This window comes from Felis catus, chromosome A2 (genome assembly GCF_018350175.1).
Source record: "Felis catus isolate Fca126 chromosome A2, F.catus_Fca126_mat1.0, whole genome shotgun sequence".
In the NCBI taxonomy this organism is placed as follows: Eukaryota; Metazoa; Chordata; class Mammalia; order Carnivora; family Felidae; genus Felis; species Felis catus.
Window position 1 is genome coordinate 131,027,771 of NC_058369.1, and position 24,934 is coordinate 131,052,704.

General features: G+C 40.5%; 2 protein-coding genes across 10 annotated transcripts in view; one reads left to right on the top strand and one right to left on the bottom strand.

Moving 5' to 3' along the window:
* The window catches only part of DOCK4 (dedicator of cytokinesis 4), a 434,985-nt gene extending 426,208 nt beyond the window's left edge, over positions 1 to 8,777 (bottom strand). For 5 of the 7 annotated variants that reach the window (XM_045052625.1, XM_019825719.3, XM_019825720.3 and 2 more), the window contains exon 1: positions 8,375 to 8,777. In XM_045052625.1, the coding sequence (XP_044908560.1) occupies positions 8,375 to 8,411 (37 nt within the window). In that variant the 5' untranslated portion in view covers positions 8,412 to 8,777. The remainder of the gene's footprint in view (positions 1 to 8,374) is intronic. The other 2 variants (XM_019825718.3, XM_011280513.4) reach the window with 1 other exon arrangement.
* Positions 8,778 to 8,943: 166 nt separating this feature from the next.
* The window catches only part of ZNF277 (zinc finger protein 277), a 111,526-nt gene continuing 95,535 nt past the window's right edge, over positions 8,944 to 24,934 (top strand). Inside the window, exon 1 of one of the 3 annotated variants that reach the window (XM_006929317.5) lies at positions 8,944 to 9,093. In XM_006929317.5, the coding sequence (XP_006929379.1) occupies positions 9,003 to 9,093 (91 nt within the window). In that variant the 5' untranslated portion in view covers positions 8,944 to 9,002. The remainder of the gene's footprint in view (positions 9,094 to 24,934) is intronic. The other 2 variants (XM_006929318.4, XM_045052628.1) reach the window with 2 other exon arrangements.

The window sequence follows — 24,934 nt, forward strand, 5'->3', positions numbered from 1 at the left end:
AGAATCCCTTACCTCCAATCACGTGTTTTCAGGAGTACAGTGGTATACTTTCAAGAAGTATACGAAGTATAATACTTTGTAGGAAGTATTATATATTTACCACACACACACAAAATCTGTATGTACTAATATATTGTTTTGGAAATCTGAGCATTTTCCCATATTTGGATGAGCGCATACACTTACATACTGTTTGAGGGATATGTAAACATTGTTTATTGAAATATTTGTTCATTCTGTTCTTCAACATCCTGTTGGTGAAATCTCACAAACATGCCCAATCTGGTGTGAGATATTTGCTTGGGAGAGAAATGTCACAGAAATAGAGATAACTGATGCCTTAGCCAGGCAAGGCACTAATGAGAAGCAAGAAGAGACCATAAAATTTAGTTTACTACCAACTCTACCTGGACAGGTAATATTTCTTCCTTTAGAATACCCTGTACCCATATTAATAAAGTGCTCCATGATGACTGCTCTTTGGAAATTTAGGGGCTGTCACTTAAAACTTAGAATGAACAAGCAGACTACATAATCAAAGTCAATACAATTAATAAAGTCTTATGTAGGTCGACCACTTCAGTCATCACTCATAAACCGAATAACTTTCTAACCATACTGGTTAGTCCAGAGCCTCCGTCCTTTGCTCCAGACTCTGCCCACCAGCTATGGCCACCTGAACATTTGGCAGGCATGGCAAACTCTAGGTGGCCAAAGAAACTCCTGATCTTACATCATTAACCTGTGCTGCCTACAAAATTGTCTCATCTGTTGAAAACACCTATGTTTACCCAGTTGTTGGAGCCAGAAACCTGGGGGGACATCAACTTCTTCCTTTCCCTAACTCCTCCCATCCAATTACCAAGCCCTGTTATTTCCTGTCTTCTAACCATCTTAGATCCTTCCAGATTTCACCATGGAAGGATTGCTAAACTGGTTCCAGCATGTCTCTCTAAACTCATCTACTGCAATGACCTCAATTTTCTCATTTTTATGCCAGCCCCCTCTTCTACAAGCACCAATATGTGTGGTTTAAACTTTAATACTGCTCCTATTTCCCACAAAGGGAGTTTTTTAACAAAGAATTCGCTGGGGGCACATGGGTGGCTCAGTCAGTTGAGCATACGACTCTTGATTTCAGCTCAGGTCATGATTCCAGGATCGTGGGATGGAGTCCTGCATCTGGCTCAGCACCGAGTATGGAGGCTGCTCAAGATTCTCTCTCTCTCCCCCTACCCTTCACCCTTGCTTTCTAAAATAAATAAACTAATTTTAAAAAAGAATTTTCTGATAATCCCCGTATTCTAACAAAAGAATTATTCTCATCTGTGCATTAACTCTATCTTCTCTATGTGCTACACCTTCTAGTTTCAGGCATAGTCGATATTCACTTTGATTTCTTTGGTCACTTAATATTTGATACATGAAATGTATTTGGGAAACAGTATTATTTATGAAATTGACCAATTTCATGAGTATATGATGCTCCGATGTGCTAATAACCAAAACTGGTTAAACTATAAATAACTGGCATCTATGTTATTTCACAACGTGGTGAAGAATAACTTCGTACTTAAAGAATTTTGTTCCTATTGATTTTTTTTCATATAAACTTTGAGGAGTGGGATCACAGATTCAAACTCCTACAACTAATTGTTGTATGAGGCAATCCTGGCACAGGGGGTCATGGGGCAGTTCCCCCGTAATACTTTCTGGGTTCCAATTCTAGCTCCACCATTTGTTGTGTGACTTTAGACAAGTTATTTAATCTCTGTGACTCAATCTCCTACAAAATGTGAGTGATAACTGAATTTTCTCTGGCAGAGTTGTCACAAGGATTACATGACAACACATGACAAGCTCTCAGAACTATACTTCACGTATATCAAGTGTACCGTAAATGCATGCTGGTTATATTAAATACTAACCTGATCTTTTTGGAAATATATATATTATATATAATATACATAATGTATATATTAATATATATAAATATATATAATTTTTATGTATATTGTATATATTTATATATATTAATATATATTATAATATACATTTTTATATATATATACACATACACACACACACACATATATATATATATATATATATATATATAAAACCAAAAAGATCAGGTTAGTATTTAATATAACCAGTAGGATAACCCATATCAGTTTTACTGCAACTTTATCACCAAAAGACATTAACACCTTTTTTGGTGGTTCTTATTTAATGAGTAGGTATCCAGTGATATCTTAGCACACTTTTTTTTTAAGCCAGAGGCAGTGGACACCTGAAACTAAAATTACATTGTATGTTAACTGGAACGTATTTTATTTTTTTTAAGTTTACTTATTTTGAGAGAGAGAGAAAGAGGGAGCACAAATGGAGGAGGAGGGAAGAGGAGGGAAGAGAGAGAGAATCAAAAGCAGGCTCTGCACCACCAGTGCAGATCCTGATGTGGGGCTCGAACTCAGGAACTGTGAGATCATGACCTAAGCCAAAACCAAGAGATGGTCATTTAACCAACTGAGCCACCCAGGCATCCCTTGACTAACTGGAATTTAAATAAAAACTTAAGAAAAATTTAAATGTACAAAAATTTTTAAAATAAATAAATAAATGTCAGAGAGAAAAACAGTTGTTCCTCAAGTAAATTTAAATATCTTGAATGAGGGGCACCTGGGTCAATCAGTAAACCATGCAACTCTTGATCTCAGGGTTGTGGGTTCAAACCCCACACTAGACATAGAGTCTACTTAGGAAGAAAAAAAGACAAAAGAAAAAAATTAATTGCTCAGATGAAAATAGGTTTGGAGATCTTTACTTCTTTATTCTTAACTATTATATATACTCTGGCCAAATACATTACCAGTTCAGTTTTTTTTATAAAAACCTGCCTTTTTTCTTCTAATAATGATCAGCAAGCAACATGAAAAAAGGCAGAAAATGATGGGTGGTAATCCCACAATTGACAACTTATCTCAGTAGACTTAATCTATTTATTCTTGTTATAGAAGCCAGAGATCATTCTCAAAGGAAATTATGGAGAAAATATCCAAAATTGGCCACTATGCAGTTCATACCAGCCCTTGTCAAAAAGATCCTAATTGGAAGATAGACATGAACTTGGAGAGATGATTTCTACAGTGCATGTGATAGCTTTGGATATTTGTTACATCTTTAAAAATAACAGCACATAAAAAGGCAGATTTTGACTATGTTGAAGGAAAAAAGTATGATTATTAAACTCTAAGTCAAAAATAAGCACAAATATCTAACTGCTAAGAAACCAACAAAACCAATGTCATGAATGAACTCGAGCAGAAACCCAACAAGGTCTGAGTTCCAGTCCTTCCTGTACCACAAATGTGATATCTAGAGAAATGCCTTTCAAACTGTAGGTCAGGATCCATTAAGGAGTCATTAAGTCAAGCTAGTGATGAGTTTTGTTTTGTTTTTTTAATGATAAAGAACACCACACAGAATATGAGCAAATATTGCACTGTATGTGTGTTCGCTGGTGCTAATGGTATTTGTGTATCTACATTAGATGAAAAAAGTAAAGGTGTTTCCTATTATGGATGATAATATGGACTAATAAAACTGTCTTCTATTCAGTACATTTCCGAAACAAGATTGAAAGCCACGACATAGAATCAGTCACTTAATTTCTGTGAAGATGCTTCCTCATCCCTTAAATGGAACTTACCATTCTGTTTCAGAGACTATACCCGAACAAAGTAACTTCACTGTATTTTTTTCAACTATAAAACATGGTATTAATATGCTATGGTTACAGAATTTTGGTTGGGTTTCCTTAGAGTTTGATGTTACTCTGCCATATATGCTTGCAGCATCAGGTCACTATGCTAGAAATCCAGACATCCAAAGATAATTCTGAAAATGTGGTCTCCTTAAGAGTAGAGTTGGAGACCAGAAAGTCTAAAATTTCTCAAAATCTGTATAATCTCCTTTGCAGTATCTACCATACCACCTCTGGGTGGTGCAGGGGGTGGGGGGGGGGAGGGGTTGGGAAAGAGAAAAAAAAAAAAACAAGAATAAAGAGAGGAAAGGCAGCACCTCTGTGTTTCTAGGGCCTCGTGAAATAATCTTCACTTAGTGGAATGACCAGAAGAGGGAAACATGTGTATACGCCATTCCCACAGGCGGCCGCCAGCTCAAGGACATCAGTTGCCATCCTGCTGCCTGCACAGCTCTTCAATGGTACTTGGCCTACGGATATAAATCACTCCTCTTCTTAAGTGTAGAATCCTGGGGGACACCTGGGTGGCTCAGTCGGTTAAGCAACCAAATCTTGATTTCAGCTCAGGTCACATCTCATGATTCAGGAGTTCGAGCCCCACAGCTGGAGATTCTCCTTCTCTCTCTGCCCTTCCCGCCACCCTCAAAAAAATTAATTAAAAAAAAAAAAAAATAGAATCCTGTGCCAGGCTCTAAATGTTACAATTTCGGGCAGCATATCATTATTTATCCATACATGTTATGTGGATACACCATGGTACCACAAAGAGGAAACATTTTAAGACACTAATACCTAAGAAACTGAAAACAGCTAAGAAGACAGGTACACTCACTCCAACTCTTCCACACAAGCTACCATTAAAGCACCTATTTCAAGGAAAAGGTATCATAAAGATCCCATATAATAATAGAAGGTATCGCTTCCCCTAAAATAGAGCTTTAAAAAGGAATGGGATTCCTACTTGAATGAGAGCAGAACACTTCAAGAGAAATGGAGGACAGGAATTCTTTTGAGGACTCGATGACACAAGTACTAAATACGTCATTTTTAAAATGACACTCATAACCTTCAGATCAGCTTGTTCTGAGTTTTGCTTCTTGTCAGGCTCATGAATTTTCTGCACTGATCAATCCAGCACATAATCTCCCTCTAAGCTTAACCAGGCGCACACATGTAAAACATCTGGCTGGGGTTGAGAGGTACAGTTTGCAGCTTAGTGAGATATGCCGGCTCACCTGGGAACCCTGTGCAGAAATGGCTGCTGAATAAACGAACACAGAAATATATATGCAACAGTCCTAGCATAACTTTCTCTGTGACTAATTCCCACCCCTTTAAGGGAGGAAAGGGAGGGATGTCTGATGAGGGCATGCGGGAAGCAGGTAGTGATCATAAGGAAATTTGTGAGGGGGCTACCAAGAACGTTTTTGGCACTGCGCGTGGAGTTCTTACTAGAGAGAGAAAACCAAACAGATTGAAAAATGAACAACCAGCACCTTGGTTCTGGCAGCCTGCCAGGTAGCTTTTGCTTACCTTTGATCCTGGTTAAAAACCATGCGGGATGTGTCACAACAGAAGTGTCTTTCTTTATAACAATCTCTACACCATAGAGGTATCTTTCTAACCAAAGGACACATTTGTTTGGAAGAGCTCTAAAGAATATCGGGAAGGAACTTGATCTCATTTGACCAAGAGGCTGGGACTCAGAAACGTTAAGTGACTTACCTAAGGTCACCCAGCTGGCAGCACTGTCTAGCTTTGGGCCAAGAGCTACCCAGAATTTCCCAAGATAAAATATGTGTGCCTACTAATATGTTTTTAAAGAGACAAGGTCTCCTCTCCCTCAGGACTACAGCTTTATCACTGTATCTTCTAATTCCCTAGAATCAGAACACTTTGGTATAAAATTAAGCAGACATTGTTTTAAAATCATCCACCAATTGGTTGGGGAGGGTGCCCACATGTCAGGTTTGAAAAGGAATTTCTATCTCTGATACATCTTACTACGTCATGACATTTAAGAAAGTTTACCCATATTTACAATGTTGCTTGAAACTGAAACATAAAGACACATAATTATCTCATATATAATTGATGGTGGATAAAAAGCATCATTGGAAAAATACACAATTTGCATTAAAACTTCAGGTATTCCAAGTTACAAAGACTAATTTATTTCATAGAATGAGGAATTACATTACTACTACACCTGATATCAGCCAAACATTTGTGTCTATAAAGTATCTTTTCTTTTGTATTTATAAAAACTAGAAAAGAAAGCACATGCACTAACCAAGGTTTAAAAAAAAACAAAAAACTTGCAGCATAGACAGCTACAAATAGTGCTCTCCATGGTGAGAAATAAAGTCCACACTTAAGCATCCTAGCAAAATTTTCACCACACACACACACACACACACACACACACACACAAATGCACACGCTTAACAGATGGATTCTAAAAAACAGCTAAGCATTCCATAAGCCAAATGCTCAAAAATTAATAATAAAGATGGTTAACATTCCTGTATGTGTGATATTGTATAAATGAGCAGACCCACCTCTGTCCTCACTTCTCATCTCAACCTCCTTTTCCCAACGCTGAGCTCACCCTCCCATCTCCCCCTACTCTGCAACCAAATTACAACCACCCAAAAGCAAGGTGTCTGCTGCAGCCCAAAACATTTGACCGATAATATCCGGTTTGCCATTCCAGGAAATCCCAGAGTGTGTTTTAAGCCTCTGCCCAAGGTTTATAAAGAAAGGCGAGAGAAAAACTAATCAATACCAGCACCCAGCTGTGACCTGGCACATAAAGAAATCAAGAAAATAAATCCCATCCATAATCTGTATAATTTAACACTTGGAAGAAAGCAACATCTGGGATCGACTCCAAGCGGGACAGTGTTGCTGGATGGGTCTGTGTTTCTTCCAATGAGTGTTAAACCCAGTGACAAGGGAACACGCCAGTTCCTCACCATTTCAGCAAAGGCAATGTCTTTCCCAGCAAGGGTTAATCTACCCAAAAAGGTGGGGGAGAGTGGACAGAAGGAAAATAACAACCACCAACATCTACTCCTTGCCAGGACAGTGCCTGGCAAAGGTTCCCATCACACTTTGAAGAGAGGGAAGGCTGGAACCCCTTCCCAAAGGTGGGTCCAGGACAAACTATTGTCTTGCTGAACAGTCACAAACAGAAAGAAAGCTCATTAGCTTTCATTGACTTTGTTTAATCTTACAGTCCTTTCAGTGGACTCCAAAGTCCTATCCCCATGCAAAGTTTAAAAAAAAAAAAATCTCGTATGACTAAGATTCCCTGGAAAGGCTTTCCACATTGTCTAAATTACAGGGAAATTAATTTAGAACAGAAGCAGATACCTACACATCGTCTAAATCACTAGATCTGTACCCAATTAAAAAAAGAAAAAGTACACCAATCAGCAGAACGGGGCATTATAGGGAATAAAGACTGTTAGTAAAATCCAAAATGCTTTCTCCCTGTTAAACCTTCTGAGAGGTTATAATTGCATTTGGCCGCTGCAGGCTTGTCAGAGAGCCTGGCTTCTTAATAGCTACAACCTTAAAAGGAGTAACTGTCAAGGGGCGACCCAGCTGAAATCAAACAACAAAAACAGGAACTGTAATCAGCCTGCAATGGGAGGAGGGAAAGGAAGGGAGACTCCTGTATTCATCAGTCAACATTAATGTCCTTTGTTGTTCACCTTTGCACAGAACAGCGAGCATTACCCTGTTCCTTCTCCTCCGAAAGCCAGTGTCAGGGTAGTGCTTTCCTAAAAGCTGTCTCCTCGCCTCGAAGACCCAAGGCTTTCTGATTTCCCCTTCCCCATTATCACTCCACAGCTGTCCTCCACCAACCCCCAACGCTCTTACCCCGGGCCGAGAGGGTGGCCAGAAGTAAAAGCATTGCTGAAATACCCGTTCCCCTCCAAAGACCAAAGAGGCGCAGATGTTGAAATTTACCAATCCCCCCAGCCCCTAAACACTCACACCCCATAAACCCGGGATAGGAGGGAGGAAGGAAGCTAGGGTCAGGCTCGGTCTGTCAGAGCGGCTCCTTTGAGGACAGTGCCACATTCCGCACTCCGGGAATGTCGAAGGGAGCCGGAGGGAAGGTTTTGCGCCCCCCTCCCCTTCTGTTTTGGGGGTGTTCTCTCTGCGCAGTACTTGTTGTCTCTCTCTCCACCCCAGGGAATCGTTGCAGCCCACTGCCCTCTTTGGGGAAGAAAGATAAGGAGGGAGAGGAGCGGAACGCCGTTCACCCTTCTCTTCAACTTGACTCACACACGCCCCGTCGCCACTCCAAACTCCGCAGGCAGAGCCCGCAGCAGGAGGGCTGGCCGCGCGCTCCCCTAGCCGTCCCGGCACTCCGGGAGCCGGTGCGGGGAGCACCGATGGGGCGATGAAGGGCGAGACCCCAGCGCATACCCCACTGCCCGGAGCCGGCTCGGCAAAGCCCCAAACCCGCAGCGCGATGCCAGGATTAGGCATTTCCAGCCCGGCAGAGCGAGAGGGGCGCAGGGGCAAGGACGCGAAATGCGCACCCGCTCGGGCCAGAGCGGAATAAAAGTTCGCCCCGCGGAGACTTACCCACGCCGTATTTCTCGTGCTCCGTAGGTATCCACATGGCTAAAGGGGGGTCCGGGGTCTTCCGGCTTTGTAATCCCCGCGCCTTCTCCGTCTCACAACAATGCACAGCTCCCGAGTAGCGGCTGCAACGCTGAAGCCCCGCGGCTCCGCTCGGGCTGTGAGCGCTAGGCAAGGTCTGCGCTGGAGGCTCCCGAGCCCGGCGGTGACACCGCTCCGCTGAGGGTGCGCCGCCCGCCGCTCTCCCGGCGGCGGCTGCTCACAGTCCTCCGACGCGCTCTTGGGGACCCGGCGGCGCAGTCATTGTTCTGATTCACTGAACTAAGCTACAAGCCAGGGTACTCTCCGGCGCACCCCCGCCCGCCAGCGCCTCTTCCAGCCCTCCCTGTCCCAGAGTCCCCACAGCACGCTGGGAATTGTAGTTCTGGGCCGCTCCATCCCGGAAGGGGGCGTGGCATCAGCGGTTGGGGGCTGGGATTAGGCGCCGCTCTCCGTGTCCTATTGGCCTAGAACGTGATGGCGAGGCGTGGACGTGGAGGAACCCCGCGGTGATGGGGGGGTTCGCCTCCAGTCGCGTTTCCATTGGTTCCGGGCTCGCCCAGCTGCCCTCCCTTTTCTCGTCTGCCTTGTAATGGCTGCTCCTGAGACCCAGGGGGCTGCTGCCCGAGGGGAGGAGGACTGCAAGAGCAACCATAGCGAATCTGGGAGTGTCAGTTATGAGGGTGAGTACTGTTCCACTGAACCGTAAGTGGTCTTTTTCCCTCTCTCTCGGATCAGGATTGCAGCTGACCGCCAGGCAAACCCCAGGAGCCTGCCAGCTCTAAGGCCACCTGAGCGCCAGGGATCGATGGGAGGGGCCCAGCGGGGCGGTGTGGGGTCGGAAGCGGATATATGGTGACGGCTGTCTGGGTAGGGAAAAGAAAATGGGATGGAATGGGCTTCCCGGCGACCAGAGAAGCTCCCTGAGCGTTTTTCTTCGGTTTGGAGCTCCCAGGTTTGCGCTTGCTGCCGGGTGGGTGTGTGTCAAGTCACGTTCGCGCATGTGTGATTGTAACTCCGGTATTAGCTCTCTCCTCTCCGGTATCCTGCCTCCGCCTCGGTTTGCTTGGTTTGGCCTCGGGAGATATATTTTACTTGTATTCGGGCGGTTTTCCGGTTGCAGATTGGTCACTTCTCTCCACTCTACAGATTTATTCGATTGCCGGCAAGAGCGGCATCTGAAGAGAAAGTGTCTCTCACAGCCTCTTTGGTAGCTCTTGACCGCCCCAGGCGATCTCCAGGATTGAATGTGGACCCAGGCTGAGTTCTTCGAGAAAGAGGAAAGGAAATGGTATTTTGCAGTCATGGCTTCAGAGAAAATTTGAAGGTGGTTATGAAAATCATCGCAACTACTTTGACGCTACTTGTCTTTGAAGTTGCCCTCTGATCCACTATAGAGATTATAAACCAAACTTTGAAAGCTGCCAGGGGGATTGATTGTCTTGAGGATGCCTAGCCCTATTCGTTTACCTTTAGTGCATCTATCCCCGCGCGCCTCCCTTCTTTTTTGTCTTGTGTAATTTAACAGAAGTTGTCTTTTTCTTTTTTTTTTTTTTTTTAATGTTAATTTATTTTTGAGAGAGAGAGAGCACCAACAGGGGAGGGGCAGAGAAAGAAACACAGAACTGGCTCCAGGCTCCCAGCTGTGAGCACAGAGCCTGACACGGGGGTTCGAACTTGCCAACCTTGAGATCATGACCTGAGCTGAAGTTGGACGCTTCACCCACCAAGTCACCCAGGTGTCCCAACAAGTTGTCTTTTTCTATTTGACATGGTTTGGGGGCTTAAAGTTTCTCTGGCCTTATTTGAGATTTTTTTGGTTATTTTGTTTTTGTTTTCACGATTAAATTGACATTTAGTTTTGAGTTTTTATCTCAGCACAGAGATAAAGTGCAGTCTCCTCCCACTGCCCATCGGTGGAACTACCTATCTCTGAAATTATTTTAATACCTCTACCAAAGAAATCTTTGATAGGCTCCTGACTTGAAATACTTAAGCCCACACCTGACCATTTCATTTGGGGGCTCTTATTTGGTGGTAAGATACTATTAAGGTTTTCCAGATTCTCAAAGTTCAGAGGGCTCCCTGTTTAACATTTAAAGATGAAATCCTTGGTGAATTTATCCCACAGATTAACTCATAAAAAGGAAAATTGGGAGTTTCTTCCAAAAACATTGTTGGACAATTAGATATCATTAGTTATTTAAAATTATGAAATTTTTCATTATAAATATTTGAAGCCATTCAGAGGTGTGTAAGTTAAATGAAAGTTCCTCCACCACACAGTCCATTCCCAAAATAATGACTGTTAAAAGTTTGTTGTGTGTTCTTTCTGACATATTCCTAGATGACACACATCTGTATTGTTTTGATTTTGAAAAATGAAAAGAGATCATTGTATGTAAGCTCAAAGATCTGCACCCCCCTCTCTCCCAATGATCTGTATATTTCTTCCATGTCAGTATATTTGTTGCTTCTTTCTTTTTAAAGACTACCAGTTGTATTCCATAATACGAATGTACCGTACTCTAACCATTCCTCTATTAATGAACATGTACTGTGGCTTTAGTTTTTCAGTAATTTATAGTGAGCAACTTCATACACATATCCTTCCCCTCTGGCAAAGAACGAATTTCTTGAGGAATTGCAGGATCAAAGGTAACACAGGTTTAAAATTTTAATAGATACCAGATTTTTCCCTTTGAAAGACGTCAGCATACACTCCTATTAGTAATATATAAATGTCCTTTTCCCTTGTGCTTACCTACTGTGAGAAAATCATTAATCAAGGGCCAATATTTAAATGACTATTGGATTGAATTAAGTAAATGCTATAAAGCATAATTCTAGGTTCCAATTTCTTTTCGACGACAGTATGGAGCAGCAGTGAATTTGAAGTATCTGTAACAAAAAAATTCCTCACTGTGGTTCATAATTGACAAGTATTCCCGCTAATTGTTATCAGTCAATGGGAGAGCTAATGGTTGAGTTTTATGTCTTTCTTGTAAGGTTGTCACTAAAAATCCCCTTAATAATCTATGTATTATTCTGTAACTTTATCTAAATTGTTTTCAAAGCCTGCAAAGTGTGATACAAATTTCGGCTGGAAACAATGATACTGAAATTATATTCATATTTTTTTGTTAAGCATTTACTTAGGTTCTCAAAAATATCTTTCCCTGTAAAATCATTAATTTCCTGAAAACTGCCTCTTTTAGGAGGTTTCACTATGGTTCTAATTAAAATATCAACCTGTGTACTTAATATCCTGGAGCAGAAGAGTTCTGCTAGAATGAATCTCTGAGTGGTGTGCAGGCAGGGATAGCACCTTACCTGAGATCTGAGGCTCCGTCCCTCACCAGGAAAGCCCCCGATCTTGCACAACACTGCTTTGCATACATTTGAACTATAACTGGGATTTCATATTGTCCTCTAAAGTTTACAACAGGCGGTAAATGGACTCAATTTCTCACACTTTGGGATGTATTACTGGTATTTTTTCTTTTGCTGTTTTTAGTTAGAGGCAGTAAGATAGTACATATAGTTTATTAATTGACAATACTTCTAGGAAATGTTTGAGACGGAGGTGATTTGTGACAGAGTTAACCTGTGCATCCATATTACAATCTGCCAGAGTTAACTTTTTTCCCTGCAAATGCATGCTCCGTAGATGACAATCATGGGAATGCTACTTTGGATTTAGAATGTGTTTCCTCTGGAGACCTTGTTAACGCATTTGCAGTATCTCTAGAAGGAATGGGGGTAGCGGGTGGTGTCAACTCCTCATTCTTATATTTGCTATTTCGATAGGTAGCATCAAGCCTTAGCTAGAAACCTAGGGAGCATCCTTGATTCCTATCTTGCCCTCAGGTCCCGAACCTGACCAGTTAGTAGGTCTTATTTTTCTGTGCCTGAAATAATCTTTTGAATTTGTTCTTTCTCTTCATCTCTTTAGCCACTCTTCTATTTCTAACCCTCACCATTGCTGCTGAGTTACTGTGTCCCCCATCCTCCAAACTGTGTTCTTGGGGACCAGAACTTTGACATGTTTGGTTTTGTCTACCCAAGCCTGTCTTGGAACCCTGTCAGTGTTTAATCATTGTTTAACAAGAAATGAATTCTAGCCTGGATGATTGCAAAACCTTCCTGTTGATCTCACATACTCTTGACTTTTGCCTCCTTAAATGCATATTCCAAAACACAAATGTATGAATGCGTCTTCACTTCAAATCTTCAGTGTGGCTCTAATGCTTATGTAATGAGATCTCAATTCTCTGCATAGCATTTAAGATTCTAATCTACTTTTCCAGCCTCATCTTCAGTCACCCTGCTTTCCTTCCCACATCTTCATTATCACACTTACCATAGCAGACTGTAGTTATTTATTGGTAGCTTTGTCTACCCTGGTAGACTGTGAACTTCTTGAGGGTAAGAGTTGTCTTTTTTTCTTTTATGCCAGTGCTTATCAGAGTTGCATGAAGTGAACACTCCAGCAGTTTAATGGTTAAAATGTATCTGAAATTTGTTCAGAGTACTTCGAATGGCAGCTATTTTACACAGAGGAATTGAAATCAAGTAAAAAACTGAGTATATGTTAGGTTTATGAAAGTTATGCACCCCAACTAGAAAATGCAGAATATATCATCATGAAGATGATATGTTGTCACAGGTAGTCATAATTAGCCTTTTGACATAACTTTGCAGTCATCTTCTTCTTCTTTTCTTTTTTTTTTTTTTTCTTTTCTTAATGTTCATCCATTTTTGAGAGAGAGAGCACAAGCAGGGAAAAGGCAGAGAGGGAGACACAGAATCCAAAGCAGGCCCCAGGCTCCAGGCTGTCAGCACAGAGCCCAACACAGGGCTCAAACCCACAAAACGTGAGATCATGACCTGAGCCACCCAGGTGCCCTTCCAGTCTTTTTTTAAGTAAAGTATTAGTGGTGTATGGATAATGATTAAATTAAAAAAATACTTTACATCTGTCCTTTATAACCTTGAACCCATAACTTAATGAACTGCTGCATAGACCTTGAAATTGGTGTCCCATCATCTGCATGGCAGTTATCTGGTTTTCCACAGTTTGTCATCTTATTTCTAGCATTAATGCTTAAATCCAGTCTCCTACATTTGACAAGACAGTGGAGAGAGAACTAGACCCTATCTTGGAAAAACTGTATTTAAATGTCAATTCTGGTATTTATCAGTTGTGTATGACTATTGCCTATGCTGCTACATTTATGAAAATATAATACCTACCTTGCAGAGTTGTGATTATTTCATTCAATTATGTATTTATGACATGCCAGCACATTTCCCTTTAGCAGCTTGGAATTGAGTAACTATTAGTTGTTTTCAATATAAAGATATGCCTGAATGAACAATGAAACTGCCTGCTTTCTGATTCTGTATTTACTTAGGAAGCAGTCTGAATTGTGGTGTAACCGGGGAGAAGCTTAGGAATGTGTTGGTGATACCTGTTTAGGCTGCCCTTGCATTCCCGGGAGTTGTCAGGGTGTCTGCTTGTGCTCTGTACTAGTATTGCAACTATGCGCTCTGAAAGCCTTTTATATTATCTTCATACCCTTTCTCACCCCTACCCCGTGCTGCCCCCTCACCCCCAGCTCCCTAAACACACACCCACGTTCAGAGTCAGCAAGAAGCTCAGATAATCTTGCATACTGGGATGGCCTTGCAAGGTACAAGCTGGAGAATGTCACGGAAGAAAAAGAATTATAGAAACCTCCTTCAGAACATCCTTTATTTTCCTATAAAACTATTTGGGAACTAGCTTAGCTTGCAGGATATTAAGAGGAAATTATAAAAGAAGATATTATAATAATGATGCTGCTAATATTTGTTGAACAGTAACTGTGCCAAGTACTGTTTCAAATGCTTTCACAAGTCTTAGGTCATTTCATCCTCACAACATCCCTGAAGTGGATATTTGTATTATGCCCTTTCCATTTACAACTAGTGCAAGAAACTGGTACAAGAGTGACTTGCACAAGGACACACAGCAACAGAAACAGAACTTTTATCCTACTTACTGTTATAATGATGTCTCATAGCAACTACATTCCATTGGATAACGTCTGAAACAGACTTCCCTTAGACCTAATTATGTTCCAATGCTAACGTTCCTATAGGAGGCAATGTGCTATAGGAAAAAGAGGATGTGTGTACATATTGAAGTCAGGCCAATGTAAGATCAAATCCTGGTCACTTACCAGCCATAGACAAGGTAATCAGCCTCTGAACCTCAGTTTCTCATGTGTAAAATGGGTAAAATCCTATCTGTCTTGCTGGAATGTTGAAATGATGAGTGAGATGACGATACAGTAGCCTGGTCTTAAATAAATGGTGACTCATTTCAGACACAGGTATGGGCACATCGTTGGCACGTGTGCCACAGGTGATACAGGTGATGATTTTGAGTGCTACAACCTTATTGTGTTCTATTTCATGACCAGGTTTCTGTTGAGGGATTACTTGGACTATCAGACGTAGAATTTACATACACTTCTCATTATGTTGACACAGACCTTCCATTCGTGCAAAAGAACAGTGCTGTCCTCCACAACACATACCCATACACTTCCCATCTTGAACAATTGAAGATAATATCGATCAGATTCACGTAATAAAAAGTATACTGTCTCCTACACATAAATCCATGAGTAAATAGATACAAAATAGTATACTGCCATCTCCAATGATTGAATCTTTAAATGTTACTCTTACCTGTTCTTGGAGAACTTTGCCATAGAGTTGGGGTTCAGTTTTGCTATGATTTATTTAATAAACTCCAAGTGGATTGGTATTTCACTGAAGGCATCTTAACAAATTGCTGTCTCTTCCTGAAATGTATGTTCCCACTGACATCACTGACCCAAACGTGAGCAGGGCAGCTTTTTCCAAAAGTGGAGATGGATTTGACCACTCTTGTGCCTTTGTTTACAACTCAGCCACAACTCTTTGTGCCTGTGTCATTTATTTGTAAGTTAGTCAGCTGAGGCTGGGTGCCATCTTAGCTCTAGGAACCAAGTAAAGTTTCTAAAATTAAACAGGATTTAAACCTTTGCTTCCTTTGGGGAAGAGGTATCAACAGTTGAGAAGTGGTAGAATATTTCAACTGGTATAAGTCAATGTGGGATACTGTTGGGCTTTTCCCATGTTTTGGTACCTTTGAATTAATACATTGAGTAAAAATGTGTGGGAGGAAAGACTGGATTCGAAGTCTGAAATATTGGATTCTGATTGTGAATTTGCTGCTTTGTAGCACTATGAACATGCAGAAAATTATTGAACCTCTGAGTCTCCCATTTCATCATAAAAATGCTGCAGTTAAATTTAAAAAACAGACAAAAATGCTGCAGTTAAGTCCTACCTTTTTGGGAGGTTGAGTGAAGCAGTGAATATAGGGAGGAGCGAAGCAGTTGCTGAGGATGTATCATAAGAAGCTGTGGCGGGTCTTTGGAATTGGAAAAAAGTGGATTCGGAAGTAACTGCCAGTTACAACCTGTGTGACCTTGCACAGGTTGTTTCAGCTCATTATTATTATGACAACTGCTACTAGAAAAGTCTAGACATAACTTTTAAATAATTACAAACTAATCAACATTACAGTTCGAATTGAGACGTACTCCTGATTTTATTATATGGAAGCCTTTAAGGATAAGGACTGTCACATACACCTTGGTGTCACTACATCTTCTACAGTGCCACACTGTGATGGCACTTGGTGTTGGTTGAGTGGTGACTGGGTCCCATGCAGAACAAATGAGGAAGAGCCCCTGGCTGTATCTATGGGAACATTTCAATGTAGTTGGTGGGACTTTGCAATTATATTTTATCAGAGCTAATTGGAGAGGCCTTTCTGTTTCCATGTCACACTGTGGGAAGAAGTTGATGCATTTCAATCTGCAGTTTGTTTGTATTGACTGAGGAGCTGAAAGCTTTTGAATGTGTTTATTTTTAAAAGAAAGGAAATGCCTGTTCTGACTCCTGGTTTCCCTAACACTGTCCTCATGTCATGCTTTTTCTTAACTGAAAGACGAATCTTCCCCCAAGTAATTATAGAGACCCTGCCTTATAAAAAATGTTTTAGTGTTTTTATCCAAAAACTTAGAGCAATTTGTTTTTTAAGCGAAGGACCTCAGCATTGTAATTGTGGTTATTTATTTAACACAATCTTCTGTTATGTAACAAGCTGCTATTCACCAGTAATAGCCAATTAGAAAAGAGAATATCTTGTACTACTAAATGCAATTATCATTATAAAGCAATTAATAGCAAGAACTGTTGTTGAACAGTAACACAACATCAATCAAGCTCTCTTTGTTAAAGCACCATACATCTAATTTCCACAAATGGAGGAGGGCAGGGGTAGGAAAAGAAGATGAAAAAGAGTCTGGAAGCTTATTGGAATTTTTTAAAAACCAGTTTGTGAATGATTTTTGAAAGCTTTATAAGTATGCACCCACATGAAGGAAAGTAATGCTAATAACCTACTAAGACTGGGATTTTTTTCTAGCAGCAGTGATCAGAGATAGTATTGTTTCATGGAAAGCTCACTAGACAAGGAGGCAGAGACCTGAGTTTTAATCCTACTTCTGCCTCTAACTCTCTAATTTTAGAGAAGTTATTTGCACTCATGGTTTGTAATGAGTAATTCATGAGATAATTCATTTATATTAGCATACTTTCAACTGCATCTTTCAAATATCAATAAAAGAAAGAGAAGGTAGGTGTAGCTAGGGAACCCAGTTACACATATCCTAGAGTCTGTGTAAAAAAGAAATATATCTAGATATTCCCTTAAGATCTCATTGCACACGTGAGTTACCCAGATATATTAACGTAGAAAATTTGTGGAGAACCACTGCAATCGATGACTTCTAGGGTCTCTACTCCAAGAGAGTATGGCTAGATCATTAGGACACATCCCATCTCATTCTCTCCCCTCTCCTTTCCATTTTTGTGAATCTAAAAGAGCTATTTTTTTAATGTTTTATTTATTTTTGAGAGAGAGAGTGTGACTAGGGGAGGGGCAGAGAGAAAGGGAAACAGGATCCAAAGTGGGCTCTGCACTGAGAGCTAAGAGCCTGATGCGGGGCTTGAACTCATGAACTGTGAGATCATGACCTGAGCCAAAGACAGACGCTCAACCGACTGAGCCACCCAAGTGCCTCTAAAAGAGCTATTAATAGTACTGAGACTTAATTCTGAAAATTTTATTAAGCATATGTGCAAGCTTCTTCTAAATGCTGTAGATACACAGTGATGAAAACAAGATAGCTCTTGTCATTGAGGCTCTTACAGCTTAATAGGGAAGATATAAGAAACACATCAATAACTATAGGGGCACCTGGGTTGCTCAGTCGGTTGAGCGTCCGACTTTGGCTCAGGTCATGATCTCACGGTTCATGGGTTCAAGCTCCACATTGGGCTTTGGGCTGGCAGCTCAGAGCCTGCTTCGGATTCCATCTCCCTCTCGGTTTGTCCCTCCCTCCCCCCCCCCCAAAAATAAATAAACATTTTTAAAAGCACATAAATAATTATTTTACAAGGTAGAAAATGTTAAGGACCATCAGAGTGATCAAGATGAAGTTGAGTCAGAAAGAGATTAAGCCCAGCAGATGGTACTATGTCTTGAAGTTGAATAAGATTTGGACATAAAGAAGGAAGAGCATTTATCACATGCTTAGGCAAAGGGAGGGAGTACAATAGAAAAACTAAGGGCATGTATGGCAGATAACAAGTCAGTTCTTTTTGCCTGGAGAGAATAGTAGGTAAATAGGAGCAGTGAAAAGAAGTTTGAAAAGGCAAGTTCAAACTGGATCATTTACTCTCAGACATTAGATCCTGACTCTGCAGTCTTGAGGGAAGACAATGACAAGATCAAAGTTCAGTCAGGTTAACAATGTACAGTGCAGGATGAGTCAGGAAGTGTGGGTATTTGCCGAAGAAAAAGATCATGAAGACTCACACTAGAATTTAATAATATGCCTCTGTTAATGAAGTCAGGTGATAGAAATTCCTGAAACTAGAAAAATATGCTGGGACACAGCAGGTGATAAATGAAGATTCTACCATTGATAGGTTGAGTGTCCGTTTAGGCCCTGTGATGAGGAAGAGACTGCAGGCAGAGAAGGCCACATAGATGATAAAATAGGCATCAATTAAGTCTAAACGGGTCTAGAACTGCGCTCAATTCCAAATACAAGGAAAGATGGGAATTTTTAGCCAAGGAGCAGGTTGGGGGCAGGGAGGTGGAAAATTACAAAGAGGAAAGATCAGGTGGATTCTGGCTAAACAGACTTAACAAGATTCTTGCTAAAGGCAGGCCAGGGTGAAATATCAGATAATGAGATATGACCTAGAGGATAGTAGAGGATGAGGAACCTCATCAGATAGGGAGAATGGGGGGGTTCTCTCTAAACTGACTTAGGAGAATTCTTGTAAAACCTGGGCTAGCAAGGCCTAATGAAGAAAAGGATTCAGAGGAGCCTTCAGGAAGCCAGAGTCTGGTTAAGGAGAGAATCTTTATCAGTAGCAAGAACGCAATCACAAATAAACTGGAGTTTAAGGACAAGCCATTAAAAGACCTAAGTTAAAAGCAACATGGATTCTGGATGGAGGTCAGATCAGACAACTTATGGAATCAGGGCAACCAGTTGAGGACTCAGTTGCTGGAAAAGGTATGCAAGTTGAGGCTTGGTTCCAAGAAATTAGTCACATGCCCGACAATGACTAGCATGCCAGACCCAGATGGAGATGAGGCCACTGTCTTGAGGTGGTCCCCTGCTGGAGCAGAGCCAAACTGCTAGTGGATTTAGAGACCCCTGCCGTGCTGATTGGCAGTGTTGGCAGAGGCCTAGCTCCAGGCACCTCATTACATTTGCCCATATGGCCACTGAACTCCTAACCCTGAGCTCATTAATCCTGAATAATCAACCAGTTGTAATATAATTCTCAAGTATAAGGTAATAACACCCTTTCTTTCTCATGACCCCTAGATGACATGGAATGTGATGCCCCAGAGAAAGATTCCTGTTCTTGATCTTTTTCCTTGTGAAACATCTTAGAAATTATTGGCAGAACAGATCATGTTAGTAATGTCCCCCCTGTTAATGTGATATTTTTAGGTATCAGTATTTATAGTTGTTTCTATAAATAGCACAATTCTGTTTTCATTACTTGAAACTCCAAATACATCCAGCCATATAAATTTATACATTATTACAGCCTAAATGAATTAAACTTTTAAGTAATGGACTGAAAAAAATTCATTTTTTGTTGTCTTGCTTTTGAGAAATTTCATATAAAATTGTGTTCTCATTGTTTTTATTCATCTATGTGATTGAAGTGGGTGGGGCTAATGTAAATTTAGTATGCTGTTCATGGTTTTAGGGACAATATTTCAGGAGTCCAAAGAATTAATTATAAGACAGAAGAATGTTATAATACCTTTTTACACAAGGAATTTCATGATCAAATAATTTTCAACTACTTACAGCTTCCTTCAAGACTTTAATGTTGCTAATTTTTGTGACCAAGAGATAAATATTATACTGTCATTTCCCAAATATTTGACCCCACTATCTTTTTCTCAAATAGCACACATTAACATTTCATGGGATACTAGTCTTCCATGGAATTTGATTTGGGAAATGCTAGTCAGGGTCATCTTCCTCTTAAGCAGATCGTATTTATTAAGAGCTTAGACTTCCCAAAGAGTTCATCTGTAAACCTCTTCAAAAAGAGATCAGTCATCCAGTGTATATAATAATAACCATTGTCATTCATTTTTATAGCTTTCCTATTTTACTTCAAGCACTTAATGGGGGGGGGGGTGGGGAATAAGCATAGAGTAGTAGGCACAGGATTAAAAAAAAAACAAACAAAACAAAACACTATTTGTTCTCCCTCAGGGAGATGTAACATTCTCTAAGGAGCATCCCCTCGCCCCCGTTATATCCAGAAAGCCAGAGTTCTTTTGAAAATGTCTATGGTAGTAATGAAATAAGTATTTATATAAATAAAACTTAGCCCTTGAGCACAATGTGAGAACTCTTCAAATCAGTGTCTTTTGTTTTTTCATATTAGTATCCCTTTCTCAGTACATTTGAATTAAGATTCGAATATTGAACAATGAAAAGGAATGTGTCCCTAAAGTAACCAATTTCTGACCTACTGTTCCAGGGCACTCAAGCCTGTGCTTCTTATTAAGTCAGGTAACCATAGCTATTTAATACATTATTTAAGGTTGTAAAAATTTAATTTACATTCCTCTATCAACTTTCATTGACTTGAAGAATGTAGGTTGGTTGCGATTTTTTTTAATTGCCTATGTGTGGCATCATTGTCAGAAATGTCAGAGTTTCTGAATTACTGTTTATTAATGAAATGATGAATCCAGGCAGCTCTTTGATGTAAAATCCACAAGTGTGATGTAGAGGAATTTTTTAATGAAAGGTTTTCTAAAATAGCTTAGAAATGATTCATTGGACCATTGTTATTCACTTCTAGTTAGCAGTATTCAGAGCCAACTGGCAAATCTCCATTTCTTTAGGATTCTCACTTAAAATGTGATTTCAGAGTAAACTGATTTAGGCAAGCAGCATATAAGTGAAATTGTTCTCTTCGTCTTTCCACCTTTTTCTGAAGTTTCATGTTTGTTGTTACCTGTTGTGATTATACATTAATCAGATTCTGAATTCATCTTATGTATAGATAGATATCAAAAGTTAGTGTAATATTATTAATATTAGCTGATCTTTGGACTCTGCTGTGAAAGTCACACATACTTGTGGAAACTCAAACACACTTTCATATACTTACTGGGCAACATTTTTTTTTAAGTTACAGCTTTCATAAGTTACATTTTATAAATATTGTAACCCTCCTTGTAAATATAAACTCCCTCCCTTTGTCTTTCTGGTTAAGTCCTATTCATATTTAAAATCTTAGCTTAAGTGTTGCCTTTTATGTAAAGCCATTCTTGAACCATAGATTGAATTAGCTATATACTTCTTAATCATACAGTTACTTAGGAGAATCCCTTTACCTGCTTCTGGAGAAAGAAATTTTAATTCAAATAGTTCAACTGATATACTTAGTTTTCAAAGGCCGCCTGTAGCAAATTACCACAAACTGGGTGGCTTAAAACAACAGAAATTTATTCTGCCACAGTGCTGAAGGCCAGAAAGCTGAAATCAAGATGTCAGCAGGGCCAGGCTCCCTCTGAGGGCTCTAAGGGAGAATCTGGCGGCATCAGGGCATTCCTTCGCTTGTGGCAGCATAATTCCAATTTCTGCTTCTGTCTTAATACGTCCTTCTTCCTTCCCATGCCTCTTTGTCTCCTCCTTTTCTGTCTCTTAGAAAGACTTCAGTCATTGCATTTAGAGCTTACTCTCCTCCAGGATGATCTCATCTCAAGATATTTACCTTAATTGTATCTGTAGAAACCCTTATTCAAGATAAGGTCACAGTCTGAGGTTCCAGGTGAGTATCTCTAGAGTTACCATTCACTCCACTACATATATTGAAGATATTCCCTTATTTCCAGATAGCCTTCTTTCTGATTCAGCCAAGGAATGTGTGTACAGGTAAGTGCTTGTTTTCAAGTTGGGGAGGAGAGGTCCTCTCTCTCTCTCTCTCCGCCTCTCTCTCTCTCTCTAGCACTCTGTAGAACATGGTATCTACTACTGGACTTTATGGTCATTGGGACTTATACATTGACTTTGTTCTCATGAATATTAAACTCTTTCTAGAAGGTTACCACCGAGGAATCAGATAGAGCTTATTAAAAATTGGTAGTCTTTTTTATGCTAGGGCTTTTCCATCACTGTTACTTTTTACTTTCCTTATCTTTTATCATTTAGGTACTTCAGATTTTACATAGTACATGCTAAGTCCTTTTGTTGTTAACTGATAGCTATTGTCCTTTGTACATACAGCCCCTGAAAATTTGGTCTCTTCCTGAGTTTGAGAGTATAGTGTAGTGCAAAGAACACTAAACTTACAGACAGAAGAATCCAGTTCATGTTTCAGATGGGTGACTTTAAATAAATTATACTGCCTGAACTTCTGTTTTCTTATAACTAACATTGAAATAATAATCTTTCTTATCTGGCAGTTTACTAGTGAGGTGTTTAAGAGATGATTTTTCTAAAATGTAAAAGGTTATATGAATAAAGCATTGGTATATTAATATGCTTGAAGTGACCACCTTTGGATTTACTGATTAGTGCCTTTGTATCCTGAGTATGCCTTTAAGCTCAGTCACTTACCAGTTAATCTAAATATTTATAGAATACTTGAGCTGGGGTTGACATAGGGATAAATCATTTTGGAAAATGTTTTAAAAGGACACAACTGTGTCCTTCTGTGTTTCTGTCTTCTTTGAGCTTATAGTCTTAGCTGGAGAAGAGACACACATGTCAGTAATTATGCTAAGCTCCCATTAGTGGATAGAGGAATGAATAAACAAAACATTTTCTTGAAAGGGGTGGTCATAGTTGGCTTCATGGAAAAAGTGAGAGAGACCTGAGGCACCTGGGTGGCTCACTCTGTTAAGTGTCCAACTTCGGCTCAGGTCATGATCTCACAGTTTGTGGGCTCGAGCCCTGCATTGGGCCCTGTGCTGGCAGCTCAGAGCCTGGAGCCTGCCTCAGATTCTTTGTCTCCCTCTCTCTCTCTGCCCCTCCCCAACTAGCACTCTGTCTGTCTCTGTCTCTCAAAAAATAAAAAAAACAAGAGAAGTGAGAGAGACCAGAGGACTAGGAAAGACTCTGGCAGGCATGTAGATGGATAGTATACCTGAGCTTATGGGGGGGACGGGGAGGAAGAGCCAGGTGTCATCCAGGGAGACTTCAGCAACTCGTTAAAGCACTCCAGAGTAAAGAGAGAAGTAGTGAGAGATAAAATGGGATTCAAGATTACGTGTCATAACCATCTTAGAAGAACCAAGAAACTGTCCAGTGCTCAGGCCCTTATTTACGAGAATGTGGATGTTTCAAGATTTGGATCTTTGTTCTCCTTCAGGCCAAATGGTCTGCAAAAGCAGTTAGTAGACTCTCCCTAATTAAAAATAAGAGAGCACACAGACAATTCACCTTACTGATCAAAAAGGGCACTTTTGATCTTCTTAGGCTCTGTGTTTCATCGAGCATTTATTGAACACTAATTATGTGCTGAGTCCTGAAGGCACAGAAAGAACAAGGCACAGTCCCTGCCCTGAAGGAGACACTTGCTACTTAAGAGGAGAATAATGCAGAAGCGCAGTGGAAGAATCACACTGAAGCACACTGTCATGTGTGCTTCTAACCTATCAGGGAGGTTTGGGTAGGCTTCTCCGGGAGGTGATACGTAGGCCAAGGTCTTTGCCAGGTAAAGTAGACCTTCTTGATAGAGGAAGCTGCATGAGGAAAGGCTCGGAGGTGCCCTATAGGTACATACAGCCTAAAATGATGTGGTGGAGGCAAAGCTGAAGAGGGGGCAGGGCTCTATTAAAAAGGAGTTTGTGTACCTGGCAAAAGAACTTGGATTATCTCCTACGTGATGGGGAGTGTTTTAGGTCAGTGAGTAACATGAATCAGATTCGCTGGATAGGAACGACCTTGTGGCAGTTCTTATGTGACGATGCACACGTAGAGGCAGGACAGGGAGTCCAGAGGCTCTTGTTAATAGTGCATGTTCCTTAAGCAGTTCAAACTGGATGTCAGGGTAAATAAGGCTTTCGGAAATGTGTAAACTCTCATGTAACCTTCCGGCTCAAAAGTCAGCTATGATTTCTCTTTGCCTCCAGGAAAAAGCCCAAAATGAGAGTATATCCTCACGCAAGTCTCCTCATTGCCTGTCCCCACTAATTTAATCTGCTGTTTTTCAATCACAGATACCTGAGGGTTTTCATTTTTCCTTGCTTGTAACTACTCCTCAGTTGTGAGCTCCACATTAGGAGAATAATCAAAAGGGCACAGATGGCGGACTTGAGCCTATTCATTGAGTGCTCACTTGAAATCTCCACTTTTAGGGGTGCCTGGGTGGCTCAGTCAGTTAAGCATCCAACTTCGGCTCAGGTCACGATCTCGCAGTTCACAAGTTCAAGTCCCGCATTGGGCTCTGTGCTGACAACTCAGAGCCGGGAGACAGCTCAGATTCTGTGTCTCCTCTCTCTCTCTCTGCCCCTCCCCTGCTCACACTCTGTGTCTTTCTCTTAAAAAAAAAAAATTTTTTTTAAGAAATCTGCAATTTAAATTTTATTCTCTAGATGAAAGTAATTTTTGTTATTTTTTTCTTGATTATTTCTAAAAAATTTTTATTTCCAAGAAAAATTATCTTTTCCATAATTAAAAATGGCCATATACCCCTGCATTGCTATATATTTGTTTTGATCCATAGCAGGATACTCATAATTAAGCTCCAGATTTTAATTTTTTTTTTTTTTTTTTGAGAAGAGAGAGAGGGCACCAGTGAGCGAGGGGCAGAGAGAGAGAGGAGGAGAGTGAGAATCCCAGGAAA